We start from the raw sequence: 15547 nt of genomic DNA, 5'->3' as shown, positions 1-15547 counted from the left end.
CCTCACCTCTGTAGCACACGAAAAAATCTGACCCCAGAGTCATTGCATATGCCAGAGTTGTTCCTCCAGCAGTTATGAATTGCTGCTGTCTCATATTGGATACTCCAAAAGCCTCTATTGCTACACCACATTTGATTCAGTACATCACAAGTGATGGCTCTGCCATCTAAAGGAATATGGAGAGAAAAAAAAAACCAGGAAAGAGTAACAAAGAGAGAGTTCTCATTTCATATTGCACAATTTTTTGTATTTTTCACTTTCCTCCTAATGTAATAAGGTTTTTTTGAAAGATCTCTTTTATCAATTAGGCTTTATCACAGCACCTGACAGCATCTATCTGGTGAGATATGGCTAAACATTTCCCCTTGACTGCTGAATCACTCAGGTCCAGCCTGTAACAACAGGATGCCAATGACCTGACCTGATGTTACATCCTTTAAAGACATGCTTAAAGTTTTTTAAGCTTTCTTGATAAAGTAGAAGTCATCGTAATTGTCTGATAACTAAATGCAAGTAGTTTAAAAGCCCGAGTGCTTAATTTTACTTTACCAGGGAGAAACATAGCATGCAGGCTTTCCAATATGTGTGGAATCTCTTCAGAATTAATCCTGAGCCTCTTTCCTTCCACCCTGCTGTGTCTCCTGTTTCACAAAAGCTATTTGTCTGGGAGTTATTTTCTAAGCCATTCTTTTTTCCTCTTGCAATGATGTCTTGAAATAAAACTGTTTCACTATTTAATTCTGCTGCTTCCCAGAGTGCAAGGTGATAAGTTTTTGAGTCTTTTTTTTTTTTTTTTTTTCTGTTAACCTTACTAAGAATTTGTTTAGGAAAGTTCTGTCCTGCTATCCTTGTTGATATGTTTTATCTGCAGGCAGTTCCTCAACCACTTTCTGGTGCCAGCCATGTTCTTTGAGAGGAGGTTCTTTAATAGATGGCCAGTATCAGACCATCTCTGTGTCAGAGGGTTCACAGGCCACCAGCCAGCACACGGCAACTTTCCTGTGTCATGTGGCCATTCCTAATTGTTATGTTTGGTGGGCCTTGTCCATTTGCACACATTGTTTCTAAAATGTAGTTAGATAATTTCAGTATTCATGACTAATTGACTAACTGCCATGTAGCCATAAATTCTGTCTTCAAAAGAGAGACAGAGACCTATTCAGATTTTGTGCACAGATTGTTCTCATGACTGGACCAAAGTTTATACAGAAAGCAACAGCAGAGCAATCTTCCCATGGATACTGTCAGCAAAGCTCAGTTCTGATCAGCAAGATGTTTTAGTGAACTATTTAATAAATGCTAACAGCCAAGCACTGCAAAAAGTGCAGTTGAATTTGTGGTGTGGATGCTTGGAGGCACATGAGCTTCACCACGGAAAGGGACATAAAGATCTCCATCAGCTGAAGAGCAGTTTTGCATTTCTATTGCAGTGGTCTGCAGTCATTTGGGGCAGCTGTGAGCAGTAGGCTCTGACATTCTTGAGAATCTCTGCAACACATCTGGGCATTGAAGATTAATCCTGACTAATGCTGGCCTTCATTTGAAGCACAGTTTTTGGAACAAGGGGTCAGTGAAAGTGAGGTCTGAACGTTTATGTACCAGTGAAGGCTCCTAACTTTGCATACAAACACGGTTTACAGCTTGGTAGCCTCACCCTGCTGCAGTTCATGGTACTAGGATTGTGCTGGGGTTTTCCTCTACTACATCATCTATAATCAAATACTGTTCCACTTTAAAAATGAATAAAAGCAAATCTAATACTATGAAAATTGCAAATATTGTGATACTTGAATTTGCATCAAAAGCTTGTTTTTCAAAGCAGAATGGTTTGGAGAGTTATTTTGAGTTCTCACTTGTGACTCTTTCTGGGGCTGTCAGTCACATCTGGATCCACAGTCTTAACAAGGTGGAGGTGATGTTGCCATTAGAGGTGTGCCAAGACAAGAGTCTACAAAGGTGAAGAGGGTTTGGGAAGATCAAATGCTTGACTGGGTTTTGTCACCAATTTATTGCTCATGAATCAGAGTTGTCACGACCTCCAGATTCCCTCCCCTGTTCTGGGGAGGAACAAATGCTGGTAGCTACAGGCAGCCATGTGGAGAGAGATGGGAACACAGACACAGATACATAAAAACATAAATACAGGCTCAGACAGGCTGTGGAACCTGTATTTTCAGCACAAGCCATCCAAGAACAAAAGCAGAGTGAGAGGTGCTGAAGGCTCAGTATGTCTCAATGCCACATCTCATAAGGGGAGTGAGAAAAAAATATCTATACTGGGCAGCTATAATGTGTGCATTTGGGCCTCACAAGGGAAGGTCAGCAAACTGAATGAAGTTTTAAATTTGCTTTTAAACTGATGGTCATTTCCATGTCTACAAGAGACACAGGCTGTCTCAGCATGTCCTTCAGCTCACCAAAGTGGTGAGCTGTAAGAAAGCCAGAAGAACGCTCAGGACACCCCTGAGCCAGGCACAGCACATGTGAAGCTGGGCTGTATTTCTTGCTATGCAGGGATGCTGTGAGAGGGGTGCAGTGTCCCTCCTCCCCCAGGCCTGGCTCAGCACATATAAATGTTCTACAAATGCTGCCATCATATCCTAGACACGCTCCTGACAGTCCTTGACGTACTCCCAGGGGCTGCAATAGTCCCTTTGCTGCAGGATAGCTAGAAAAAATTGGCATGCTAAGTCATGTCAGCAGAAGGCTGCTTCTCACCCTCTTTCTGCTGACAGAGCAGTGGAAGAGCTGGGCTGTGGCACGAAGAGCCCTGCTGCTGCTGCAGCTGCTGCAAATGAAGAAAAGAGTGAAGAAATGTTAGTACCACATTTAGCTTTATTGAAATTGAACAAATAGCTTTTTTTTTTTTTAATAAACCCTTTTACAGCAAGTGTAAAATTTTAATGTTTTACTCATCTTATGTTACAGGTTGTCTTCTTCCATGTAAGCAAAAATACCATCTTTTTTTTCTTCTTTTTTTTTAAAGTTTTTTTTAAATTTTCTACTTTAAAACATGTAGCAAGGATTTGAATAACGCAGATCCGGCACCAAAAGGTAACAGGTTCTGAAAATCACAGTACAGTTTTAAAATTCTTAGGTTAATTAATGATATTTAAAATGATAGCCACTTTGAGTAAAGATATAAATTAGAGGTCTGTAAACAAGTTGTGTTTACCTATAGAGCTATTGACTGCAGCTACAATGAGAGCGATAATAGAAACTCAATGCTAAATTGAGCTACACCTTTGAGGAAACAAGTTCTTGCTAAGTAGTGTGGTACAGGGTAGCACAATAGGTAAAATACAGTTTGGCACCTCAAATTGCATGTAAAATCAGCAGAAATAAAATTAAATAAGTGCACTGTCTCCCAACAGAAATAAACCAGGCAGTTTCACTGGTTTTGGAGTGTCAACTATCAAATAAATCACATGACACACAAGTTCAACCCCAAAATTACAATTCTAGTAAAGCAAGATAATATTAAAATGCACACCCACAAGGATAGTAAAGTATAAATTTTTTTTCTTTTTTTTTCTTTTTTCCCTCTCCTCGATCAGTAGAAATAATTTACAACCCACAAAAGGACTCCTTGGTGAAACCACTACCTACAGACGTGGTCATGGAATGTAGCTCAGTAGACTTGTTTCAAATAGAAAGGCAACATTATCCTGAAAAGTTTTGGTCCTCTTATAACTCACTGCACTGTAGCCACCACAGTCTCTTGATAGATGTTTTAGGAGAATTGTTTGTTTTCTGATTCTCTTTTGTTCTGAAAGGTAATATCTTGGTGATAAAGCTGGGTAAAATTTGGCCCAAATTATAGATGTCTGATCAATGCTGAATCTGGAAGAACACACCAGGAGTGTATAGGGGGAGCCTCTTGACTGGTCTCACTGCATATTTTATCATGGAATCACTTTTCCTTCTACACTTGTTTTCCTCTTTGCTAATTTTTTCTCCAGTGTTCTGGGGGAGTCGGGAAGAAATCCTTAGTCCATATGACAGAAAGACATTTCACTGTTTATTTACACGTAGATCACTTTGGCTAAGAAGTCCTGGCGAGCCAGAGTTGCCTATTTCTTGTGAATGTCCTCATGCCGTATAATTTTGTATGTAATCCAGTAAAAGATGTTGAAAATGAGGAAGGCGAGTGGGAATGCAGCACGGGATATGGTATCAATCCTTTTTGCACGGTCAACAAACTTCTTTTTGATGGACTCTGAATCCTTTGGTGGTGCTGGGGGCGGGTTGGGTGGCGGAGCCTTGACTGCTGTGCCATCTTTGACTTGGAGGCAGTGGCCCATGCCATAGCCACTGAAATTGAATCGACTGTCACGAGCAACTTCGTCTTCCTGGAGGATAAAAAGGACAAATAAGACACAATCACCTCTCTATTGAGCATGCCATGTAGTTGAGTAGTTGAGGTGCACCCCTCCAAAGCACCTCAGCAAATTACCTGGTTACACAGTGATACAAAGTCAGGGTTTTAAAGACAAACGAGAACTTAAACCCCACATAAACATATATGGAAAGCAGGTGGCTTCCAGTGTTTGAGAACCTGAGCTTTTATTTTTCTAGCTGAGTCTAAATCAAATACCCTGAGCAGCAAGCTGTATCCCAGCCCTATAGGGAAGAGATTTGACTCCACAGGTTTCTATTGCTCTCTTGAGCAATTGAGCTTTCTGTGGGAAGGAAACATGGTCCTGTTGTTAGCAGGGTGTCTGCTCCAGCCAGGCTGCATTGAATGACCCAGAGATCCAGGGGCACGAGTTCATGTCTCTGTTTCCATTGCTCAACCTCACAGCAGCCCTACAGCTCCACCTCAAACCTATGAAACAAGGGTAGATCATGGTCCCTCCTTGCTCACAGGAGTGCCCTGACAATCAGTACTTCAAAGTACTTCAGAGTGCACTGGGTACTTGGATTTAGTGGTAGCTGGGAGTCAGGTGCAGTAGCACGAGCTAATGTAGCTGCAGAAATCCATTCTCTCTTGTCTGAGTGGGTGATATTTGTTTTTGGAGAGGTGAGTAACTACCACTGAACTTTATCACTATGATAACTGTGTGATGAAAGGCTTGTGACTGTGCTGGTAAATTCTCCCTGATGTTTCTCCTGTCTTATAGAACAATAATACACAAGTTAACAGTCGCTGGCAGCTCTCCATGAAGGATTCAAAACCAGCAGACAAAGCAGGTCTATTCTTTTTCATTCCAGCCGGGATGAATTTTAAGTTCAAGAGCTTGTTCTAGTTAAAGACCTTTTCTTTGACCGACAGATGCTTCACTGTTGACTAAAAATGACCATTTTTTGGGCTGATAAGGAGCCCAATCCCTCACTGGAAATAGCCCCTCATATCTCTTACCGAACCACAACCTTCTGAATTTAACAGAAAATCAAAAACTGCAGGAAAAAAATGCATCACAGCAGCAAGATATTGAATAATGAGTATATTGGCTGAACTTGGAGGTGGGAAGGAAGGATAATTTGCACCTATTCAGGATGTAAATCACTGCTCCTTCACAGAAGAACCTCTTTCAATAGTAGCATTTTTCTCTCTCCCCAGCTCCAGGACTGGAATTGAATATATCACCAAACTTGCTCTCCTTACCTTGGAGCTGACACGCAAAGGCGAATTAGCAGCAGTGTGATTCAAGGCTACCAAATGAGAAACAGTCACTCTGAGTGCTTATGGAAGGAGGGCAGGCAGTAAACTGTGCTTTGGAGACCCTGTCACTTCAGCATGAAGGTCTATTCTACAGTGCATCCATAAGCAGGTGGAAAATTGCGTCACTGCAAGGCTGTTTGAGCACTTATCCAGGGCCTATAACCTTTTCATTTCCAAAGTTCGCCATCATTAAGAAAAAGAAGGATGCTCCTGTCCCTTTCCAATTTTATTTATTTGCAGTTTGCAGTACCTCTGTGAAAACTCTACTTGTCGTAGTGATTATAAGTATGCAAAGTATTTTAAAGATGAAGCTACTGAGACCTAAATTCTGGATAACCTTATTAGAAAAGGCTTTTCTTGCATGACTTAATGACTTAATAACACTACCAAGTCCCCCAACAATAGAGGGAGATGCCTTCCTGTCAGTGTTTTTCATTTTACTGAGTTTGAAGGATAAAATGCATGCCCAGGACATGAGAGGTGATTAAAAAGGGTAACAGATTTTCAGCAGCTGTGTTGCCATATGTACTTCATTCATTTTTAAAAAATTTAATTTCTGTTGCTCCTGAGAGATCTGTGGGAAGAGTAAAATGTACTGAGCTCAACGCAAGCTTGGAGAGTCCTGATTTCCACTGTGCCCTGGTGGATCACAGCTTCGTCACATGGGGCTGAGCAATTCATCTTCAATGTCACAGCCTTTATTTTGAGCTTACACTGTAGCATTTTGAGTGGGAAGCCATCTGAGATTAGGGACAGGGATGTTTAAATGAAATTCTTTTAGGTATTCAGCACCCAACCCTTAAGTGTAAGGAGCCACTTATATCTCAGTGGGATTTAGAGCCCTGCTTTTCCCACCCAGAGAGTTGTCTGTGCCACTTCTTTCTCACAAAAGCCAGAGGGAAGCATGTCCAGTCCCCATGTTAGTTTTTTGTTTAGAACTACACCAGACTGGATTTACCCTGGGTGCAAGAGGTACAGCATTCACCTGGGGCATGAGTGATACATGCTCAGTTTCCGTCTCTGCTTGAACAGATTTGAATTTCCTTCTCCCTAATAAACCTCTGGTTTAATTTGTTACAGTTTTCCCAACATGGAGCTGTTTGCTGTTTGCAAAAAAACCCAGTGTGTTTATGAAAGGTTTTTTTTACCTTTATCAGGAAAACCTTTTTCAAGGACTAAATAATCGATAAGGAGAATAGCATTGCCTTGCTACACCCCCTTGTTACTATGCCTGATATGCATTTACACAAACACAGCACTAGAGACAGCCAAGCTGTAGCTGTTGGAATCATTTAAGTGCCACAAGAAGCAAGGAAAGCCAGAGTCCTTACAGCCCCACCTCCAGCCCTGGAGATGCCACAGCTCCATGACCACCATGGGATTTTTGACAGTAAAATCCCCCCAGGAGCCAAAGGAGCTTTGCAGTCTGGTGTGTGCCTGCACTCCGAGCACTGCCAGGTCTCACAGACAAGACCTGACCCCATCAGAGCTCTCCTGCCTGGCCAGACATCCCCTGAAAGGCCTCAGGGTGGGGAGATCTCTGCCCTTTCCAGTGAAACTGGCCAGCAGGGCTGAAAGTTAATGAAACCCTGGAGGTATCAAGACCCACATGTCTGTGCAAAGAGGATACTTTGGCCATGAGACTGCAGAAATGGGCTTGTGTCCTTTTGGCCTGCTGAGCTCTAAACTGGTTCCACTCAAAATGAAGCAGAGGGGACAGAAAGGCTTCCTACACATTGCTGAGGGGAGCTGGGGAATCAGCCGGAGTTCTGGAAGTTCACTGTCCATGCTGCTCGTGGGTTAGCTCACTCTGGGGTGGATCATAGGAAAAAGCTTTCTCCCAGACAAATCTGCTCCACGGGGTCTGATGCCACACACTGCCAGCATGTTACATATAAAGGATTTGGGGAATAGTCACAGAGAAAGAAAAAAACAATTTATACACTTTGATAAAGAACCATTTTAAAATTATAATTCAAAATGCGAGACGAAGAACTGAGTTTAAGTGCTTTCCTTAAGTAGTGGCTATGTCTTCCTTTGACCTAGAGGGTTGGTGAACTACAGCACAGCTTACCTGGCCACCTTCTGGTGGGGCTGCAGAGTCACTCGTCATTCCCAAGGTCATATTCAGTTCATACCCTCTGACATCTACCATGGACACTCATGAATTGACAGTCTTCAACCTGTTCACTAGCTTAGTCACTGATAAAATAGTCCAAATGACATCTCTATCATTATTTTAATCAGAATATGCTTAAAACATATTTGTTTTAAACTGGACAGGATCCCACTTGCATAAATCCCAGACCATTTATGTGTTTACTGATTTTAAAACCAAAATCAAAGAGCAGCTGGAAGCCATTGGACATGAAATGGAGTGGCAGAATCTGCTACCATTGAAGTTATTAACTTTATCTATCTAGAGGGATGTGAAGTTAGGTGTTACATAATAGTCACAACTCCATCTGTCTTTGATTAAGGCATAGGGAAAAGAGTCATAAACCAGGATGAGAAACAGAAAAAAAATTAACAGCAAGAGGAAAGTGTTATTCTGATAGTTTTCTTTTACATGTTCACACCCTGAGTATTTTAGAAGAATTACCCATTGAAAACTAATTATATTTCCTGAGATTTGGGTAAATGCTTTCTATAGATGCTTTTTCAACAACATAAGTTTATGACTATATTCTTGTGATGTCATGATGATCAGGCTTTGGTATTGGCTTTAAACAATTTTCGTTTAACAAGGATTACATATTTTTCTCATTTTTAATTACCCTTTATGAATTTAGTGATTTTTTTTGTGCTTTATAAATTGTCAGTATTAAATTCTCTTGACTTAGCTTTACAGTAAGAAACATATAAGTGGGGATTATACTTCTGAAATGGTTTTCTTTTTTCATTTTTCATTTTTGTAAAGCTTTTTTTTTTTTTTTTTCACAGCATCAGGGCTAGAATTTATTTCATACTACCAGTTTCACATCAAGGCAGTCAGAAATGGGGAAGCACTTTAGAAAATCTAGCCCATTCAATGCCTTACATGCTCAGCTTTCTGGACAGTGCATTTTGAAGTGCTTTGTCCTCATCATTTTAAATGCTTATTGTCACCACTGACTCAGTTTTAACAATGAGGAAAATGAGAGAGAGGCTGGCTTCAAACAGTGTATTTAATTTACTCTCTGATGTGATTTATTCTTTTAATTTTGCTACTCTTTTTCCAACATATGGTGGAAAAACTATTTAAAAGACTATCTGGTTTAATTAAATTTCAAGGACACAGATGATTAATTTTGGGTGTAGGATAGAGAACATCAGAGAAATTTCCCTTTTTGTATTCATAAGCACAAAGTTAGAAACCCAGAATCAATTCAAACTTGAATGCAAAATGGAATCATTAGGGAATGGACACCAAAATATCTTTGGAGATTTCATTCTTAAATCATCTTTATGACTTTGAGACACCTCCCATCTCTCAGTACTTTACATAATTCATGGTGTGGTTTTGCAGACAGTCATGCTTACATGGTTTCAGTTCTCAGGAGTCACTCAGTATGTGGACGAAGATAGTTCAGCTGAGAAACACATTTGGACTTTCAAATCCCCTTAGGTTCCTCACAGAAGCCTCTTAAAAATTCAGTTCAATTCAATTGTGAGGAGATGAGAGGGAAGGTCCTTTCAGAGATTAACTGTTTAAAAGGCAATGCTGCAGTTTAGGAGTACAAGATCGATTTCATAACTGGGGAATTCACAGGAGGGGATCTCTAAGAATCTGTGTGAGAAACACTCAGAAGGAACTGAGTTACAAATAAGCTGGGACAAATGCTCCCAAGAGAAGTTACACAGGTGAAAGAGGATATTCAAAGCAGACAAAGCTAAGCCAGGCTTTCTGGAAGGATTCTAAAAGATGAGTGACTAAGTAGCAAAATAGCAGTAAATTAAACAGAGGGTTGATAAGTGCAAGGTAAAGCATTGCAGAAGATAACCCTAATTACACACAGATGGTAGTGGGCTCAAAATGGTTTTTGGGTTTTTTTCTCTTTTGTGAGTTTGGGAAATTACCACATATATGATTCTGACATTAGTTCACTGCTAAGCAGCAGTCAAGAAATGGGCAAACAAAACAGAAAATGCCATTCTGCCATTCTATCTACCCACAGTGCCATCAGTTTTTGGACACACGAGGTATTTCTGGTCATTCAAGCCTAGTGAAGACAGAGCAGAAGTAGATAAAATACAAGGAGGAGCAGCAAGGATGATAAAAACCTTTTTTTTATGTAAGGAAGAGGAAAATAGATGAGATCTCCTCATCTTAGAAAAGCTGTGTTTGCAAGGTGATATCACAGGATGCTTACAAACTTCTTTGATTTCTTACAGCCTGAAAAGCTCTGGATCTCAGCTCACCTATGCCAGATGTCATTCCCATTTCTTCTTAATCCAGACTTCAGAGGAGCAGAAAATGATGTAAAATTGCCACCTTCTCACCTCAATCCTGCCCAAACAAATGATTCCCAGAATCTGATTTAAATATAGTTTTCCTTAAATATTCACCAAGATGTTTAATCAAAAACATAAACAATCTCTGGCCAATCCTACTGCAAGATGACACTCCATCAGGACCCATCATTCTCCATGTGACAGTGGTGTTCACCCTGTTCCTGCCTCTCTACACAGCGATTTTCCTGCTCACTGAGGTTTGCTTTTGCTCTCATTTAAACCCTCATGCCTTATGGAATCTAAGTAAAACAGATCTTGTATGATAAATAGACAATTAATGGACGAGAAAATGGTCATTGTTGTCTTCGGTGAGGGTTTCCAATGGACAAATTTAGGTTTATTTTGGAAACCTGTGTTTAGTAGCATGTTCTGTCTCCAATAAACAGCAGAAAAATCTCTGAAGCGTGAGTGATTTACTTACGCAGTCTGTAAGAACAGCAAGTGAACTGTGGTTAATGCAATAATGAAATGGTAGTTAATGCGGCTTCGCCCTTTTCAAGTAGGAATTGAACATTATCCAACTGAAAGAGTAACATAATTTAAACATGTTGTGAGCAACAGTATTTTCCTGGCTTGAAATACCTATAAGTAGAATCTAAATTTTTCATGAATTATTTTAATATTAAAGATTATAGACTTGGTAAGGGTGAGTGGTTTGCTAAAAAAAACAAAAAACGTTTTCTTTAGTAAAGCAAGGCTTCTGTCTCTAAATTTCGCAAACACAAGCAATGAAAATTTCTTATTCAAGCTTTACATATAATAAAAAAATTTTTTTCATTTTAGGAGAGGGAGAACCAGATGAACCGCTGTTTCACAAAACACCATAAAAGTTATGACAGAGAGCCATTCCTCCTAAAAACCCAGCAGATTGATTCCTGATAGTCTTGGTTTCTTGTTTCTCTTTATTTTAAATGAAAGTAATGACTTAAAATATCCAGATATACTGATCTGTGAGTCTTACAGATATAATTTGCCTGGATATTGAATTCTCTCAGTCTGGAGACTTGACTGCTCTTGGGTAATTTCTGCCTGTCTCTCTCCAAAGAAAGAAGAGGTTGGCCAGTTTATCAGTGGGAATGGCACATTATTCTGTTTTACATCAGACAAATACATGTTGGTGACCTAGATTTGAAGGATAATCTGCTCTGACCAGATATCTGTTGGATAAAGGGCAACTGACTTCTGCTCACTCTGTCTGCATGCAGGACTGAGTAAAATGCAAAGCTGGTGTTTAAATACATGACTATTTCAGCTAGAACATGAAATAGCTGTTCATGGGCACATCAAACTAAATGATGTAAAGCAAGGCTACATTAGCTAAAATTTTAGAAGATCAAAAACCTAAAACACCAATGGAAGTGCACCTAAAATTCACTTACTCCATTTTCTCTTGCTTTCTGCAGGATGTCTACTTCAGGAGAGACGAGCAGACTCTCACCTTCCTCCTTTCATCAGTGTTCAAGCCTGAGCCTCAGACTTCAGTTCTCTCCCTCCCTGGAACCTGCTGCAGGGTCAGTATTGCAGGACAAGGGCACACAGTGTCCCCAGGTGGGTGACAGGCAGGGGGGAACTGCCACAGCAACATGTGAGGCACCCATGCTCAAATACCCCAGCCACACACAGGAACATCTGAGCTACCCTCTGCACAGGATTTTCCCCATCAGGCTCTCAGTCCTTTTCTCAGATTTAAATACTTTGGGGAAGATGATTTTTATCATACCTTTGTGAAATTTCTCAATGGCCTCTTCCTTAACTGTTACTATCTTAGGAGACTTTGTCAGACCCCTCCTGTGCCCCGCCCGTGCCATCGCAGATTGCCTCATCAGTCAGTCAGCCAAAATTAAAAAATGTCCATACAGGGCCCATAAACAGCAGCCACCATCAGATTCCTGCAGATTACCCTCTAGAGCAATATACTGCTGGGGATGTTTTATGGCTTTTGAATGTCTCAGCTCCCCCATTCCTTGTCCCAGCCCACCCTGCAAGCACCATCCTCCCTGGATTAAGCACTGGGACCCGCAGCACCCCCACACCTTGCTGAGGTCTCCTGCCTGGTGCTAGGAAGGGGCAGAGGAAGGGCACGGGCAAAGGGAAGGAAGAGGAAAAATCTTTTTGCCTCTGTGGTGTTGTATTCTCTCCTTTAAGCCATTTTCTACAACATACACCCAGAACACCCAGAACAAACACCCAGAACAAACCCCAGCAAATGCAGACAGAGTTTACCAGGGCCTTCTCAGACATTCATGCATTTAATTTATGCAAATACTGAACAAAATGAATTAAATATTGCAAATTACATTAATAATTTATTTTCTGTAGCTAAAAATAGTCAAGAATATTTGAATAATCCTTAAGTGTTCACATGCAAATTTTATAAATTTGGTCGGGGGAGGCTGTGGGGGATTTTTTGTTTGTTTCATTGTTTTTGGTTTGGGGTGGGGTTTTTTTCCTGAGGGAACAAGTCTTTCTTTTCCAGTTATCAGTTTTTAATACCAATAAATAATGTTTTGGGGTTGATTTTATTTCCTTATCTTCTGTTACACAAGTTACTCTTCCTGGCTTTCCATATCATTTATTTCCCATTGTTAGTCAAAATCTCAATCTGGATTTCTCTAGCTATTCTTAAATAGGTCCAAAGCATCACTGAGTTAAAAAAAAATATTTGCCAGCTATCTGCCCTTGAAACTTGTTTCCAAAATTAAATTGTTGCATCTTAGAAACATCTCGACTGTTTGAATGTATTAGAAATTTACTACCCATATAGACTTCTATATTTTCATTTTTCATTTGCTTCTGTGAGGGTTGAGCTATAAAACAATGATATTATTTATTCTCAGGAAAATAAGCATTCATCATGAGGTAAAAATCAATGACATTCAATGCTATAGCAACTTGACAGTGCAATCTCTACATGGAATTGTTGGGGTGTTTTTTTTCTCATCTGATAAGTAATAAGTCCACAAATTCTAGAAGGTCATTGGAAGTATGCATACAACGGAAATTAAATAATATTTCATTTAAAATGGGTTTGATAGTTTTTCTTTTACTGTATTACACAGACACACACAGAATCTGCATGCATCCATCCATGGATATATATGTACCTTCATATAGGTATGGACATCTACTTAATCTAATCCTCTAATGTATTCCCTGAAGGTATTAGTGCAAGTTCGCCGAGTGAGAATGATTTTGTTCTATTTTAAGAATAAGAGCACTCTCCAGAGAATTTATTAATTATCAATTTTTAATAACTTCTCAAAATGCTAACTTTTACACTTGCTTTCCCCCTGCAGTAGTGCTGAGGAGCAAGGATACAGAACACACAGGCAATGGTCATTAAACCCTCCCAATCCCCTCTGCCCATAAATAGGCTCCTTGGTGGGGTGCTGGCATTTCTCCACGAGGACCATTTGCCCAGGCCAGTAACTCAGCAACAGATCTCCCAGTGATGGCCTTTTATTACTTGGTAAAACTGATATAAGGATAACCTGAAACAAGAGATTTAACTGTGTATGAGAGAAGTCAGTACTGAGAGGTACAGACAGATGAAATGTGGAAGCATGGCTACAGCACTAGGAAAGGTATGCTTGGGAGAAGGTCTCAGCTGCTTATCTGAACTCAAGTTTTGTTCAAGAAGATCAAGGAAAATGGGAGAAGACATGCTTAATTAATTTACCTAAAAGAGAGAGCACAAGGATAACACAACCATAAAGGGTTGCTATGCCAGCAGCCGTCCTGAGACGTGCATGTTGTATGTTTCTTCTGTTATGTCCTGTTTGATTCTAAACTGGTGTTTGCAGTGCCAGAGCTCTGGAGAAGCCTGGCATGAGGTACATGGAAGAGGTCAGGACTCACTGTGACTGCCTACAACCTCCTGACCCTGAGGTTCCACTTTTGAGAAGGGATGACACCGGGGAAGGATTGTATTTGGAAAAGAGGCCAATAAGCCAAAGAACAAAGAAAGCAGGAGCACCCTGAGAGACAGGGAGACCTGGCAGCACAGGTTTCTGCTTCACTGAACATCCAAGAGCTTCATGAGTACCAGGCAGGAGCATTCTGCCTGGAGCAGACAAGATGAGGTGTTTGGTGACAACCCGAGTACTGCACAGTAGGACATCACACACGCTGTGCAGTCAGAATGGGTGGGCACTAAACTGATTTGTTGTCCTCTGAGCTGGAAACATGAATGGGTTCTTAGAACCCCTACTGCGAAACACAGGCAAGCTGACATCTACTCTTGATGTTTTGCTCCCTGTCTCCTTATTTCTGTAACTGTCCCTTCTCTTTTAAACTCTTTTTTTTCCCAGCACTTTTTGACTCACTAATTTCCAGACCCTTTTTTGCCTACCTCCTCTCTGATGCCTTCATCCTCACTGTTTTCCTAATATGTGGCCTATACCTTCTACTTGCAAAATTCAGTCCCTTCCTCAAGTCCTATCTTCCTGGCCCTTTCTGCTCTTTGAAGCTAAGCTATCTTTCTCCAATGAAAGGCAAGACATAAAAGTAGAACTCCACCTTGCCAAGACTACCTCTAAACTGAGAGGTGTTACTCTATTTTTTAATAGCCAGGAATTTAATTTAGGGTGTTGTTGTTGGGTTGGTTTGTTTGTTTTTGGTTTTGGGGTTTGTTGTTGTTGTTTGTTTATTTCTAATTAAAGACTTCTGCTTTTGGATATCCACAGAGCTGATAATTGCTCAAAGAGTTTGCAGTACCACAAAGCATTTTGAAATGTGATGCATCTCATTTGATCAACTGTTAATGACACACAGCCTGTCCCATCGCTGGCACAAGGAGCTGAAATCACCAAGTTCATGGGCCCATGCAGCAATCTGTGACTGTGTTCTGGCCGCCCAGAAGATGCAACATGAACCTTTTGGAGGCTTTGGGAAAGGATCACGAGTGCTGCAAAACCAGCAAATGGAATTTCATTTTTATTCTAGGTTTAAAGCTCAGAAAAAAGAGTTGTTGTTTGTGCATAGCACATGTAGTCTACTGAAAACTGAGCAATGTGGTAGTATATGCAAATAGTAATAGATTAAAGACTTGGCATGCTCTGGAATACTCCAATGACATGTCCAATCACAGCAGTACCATCTGCTTTTCCTTATATGTGCTAAATTTATAACACACTGCTAATTTCTTAAAAGTTTACTCACCAGTTTCAGGAAATTATATTTAACAGACATGCAATATTTGGGCTTTGTGACTTACTGTTAGCAAACAGTTAGTAAATGTCTCTTCAGTTACTCATCTCTATTCTTAGACAAAAGACTTCAGAAATCAATAACATCAATTATAATTCTTAACCCCAAAGGAATGGCAGTGATTTGCAATTCAAATGTTAATTCCCTAAGTTTTTGCTCACACTCGAATTTTGACAGACC

The 15547-nt window shown here is 40.3% G+C and overlaps 1 protein-coding gene across 3 annotated transcripts in view; it reads right to left on the bottom strand.

Annotated features, from left to right (window-relative positions):
• Positions 1-1976: 1976 nt before the first annotated feature.
• The window catches only part of GLRA2 (glycine receptor alpha 2), a 122026-nt gene continuing 108455 nt past the window's right edge, over positions 1977-15547 (bottom strand). For all 3 annotated transcript variants that reach the window (XM_063392874.1, XM_063392872.1, XM_063392873.1), the window contains exon 9: positions 1977-4352. In XM_063392874.1, coding sequence (XP_063248944.1) covers positions 4074-4352 — 279 coding nt within the window. In that variant the 3' untranslated portion in view covers positions 1977-4073. The remainder of the gene's footprint in view (positions 4353-15547) is intronic.

The sequence above is a fragment of the Prinia subflava genome, chromosome 3, assembly GCF_021018805.1.
Source record: "Prinia subflava isolate CZ2003 ecotype Zambia chromosome 3, Cam_Psub_1.2, whole genome shotgun sequence".
NCBI lineage: Eukaryota > Metazoa > Chordata > Aves > Passeriformes > Cisticolidae > Prinia > Prinia subflava.
Note: the sequence above shows the minus strand (reverse complement) of the source record. Positions and strands in the feature narration are given on the sequence as shown.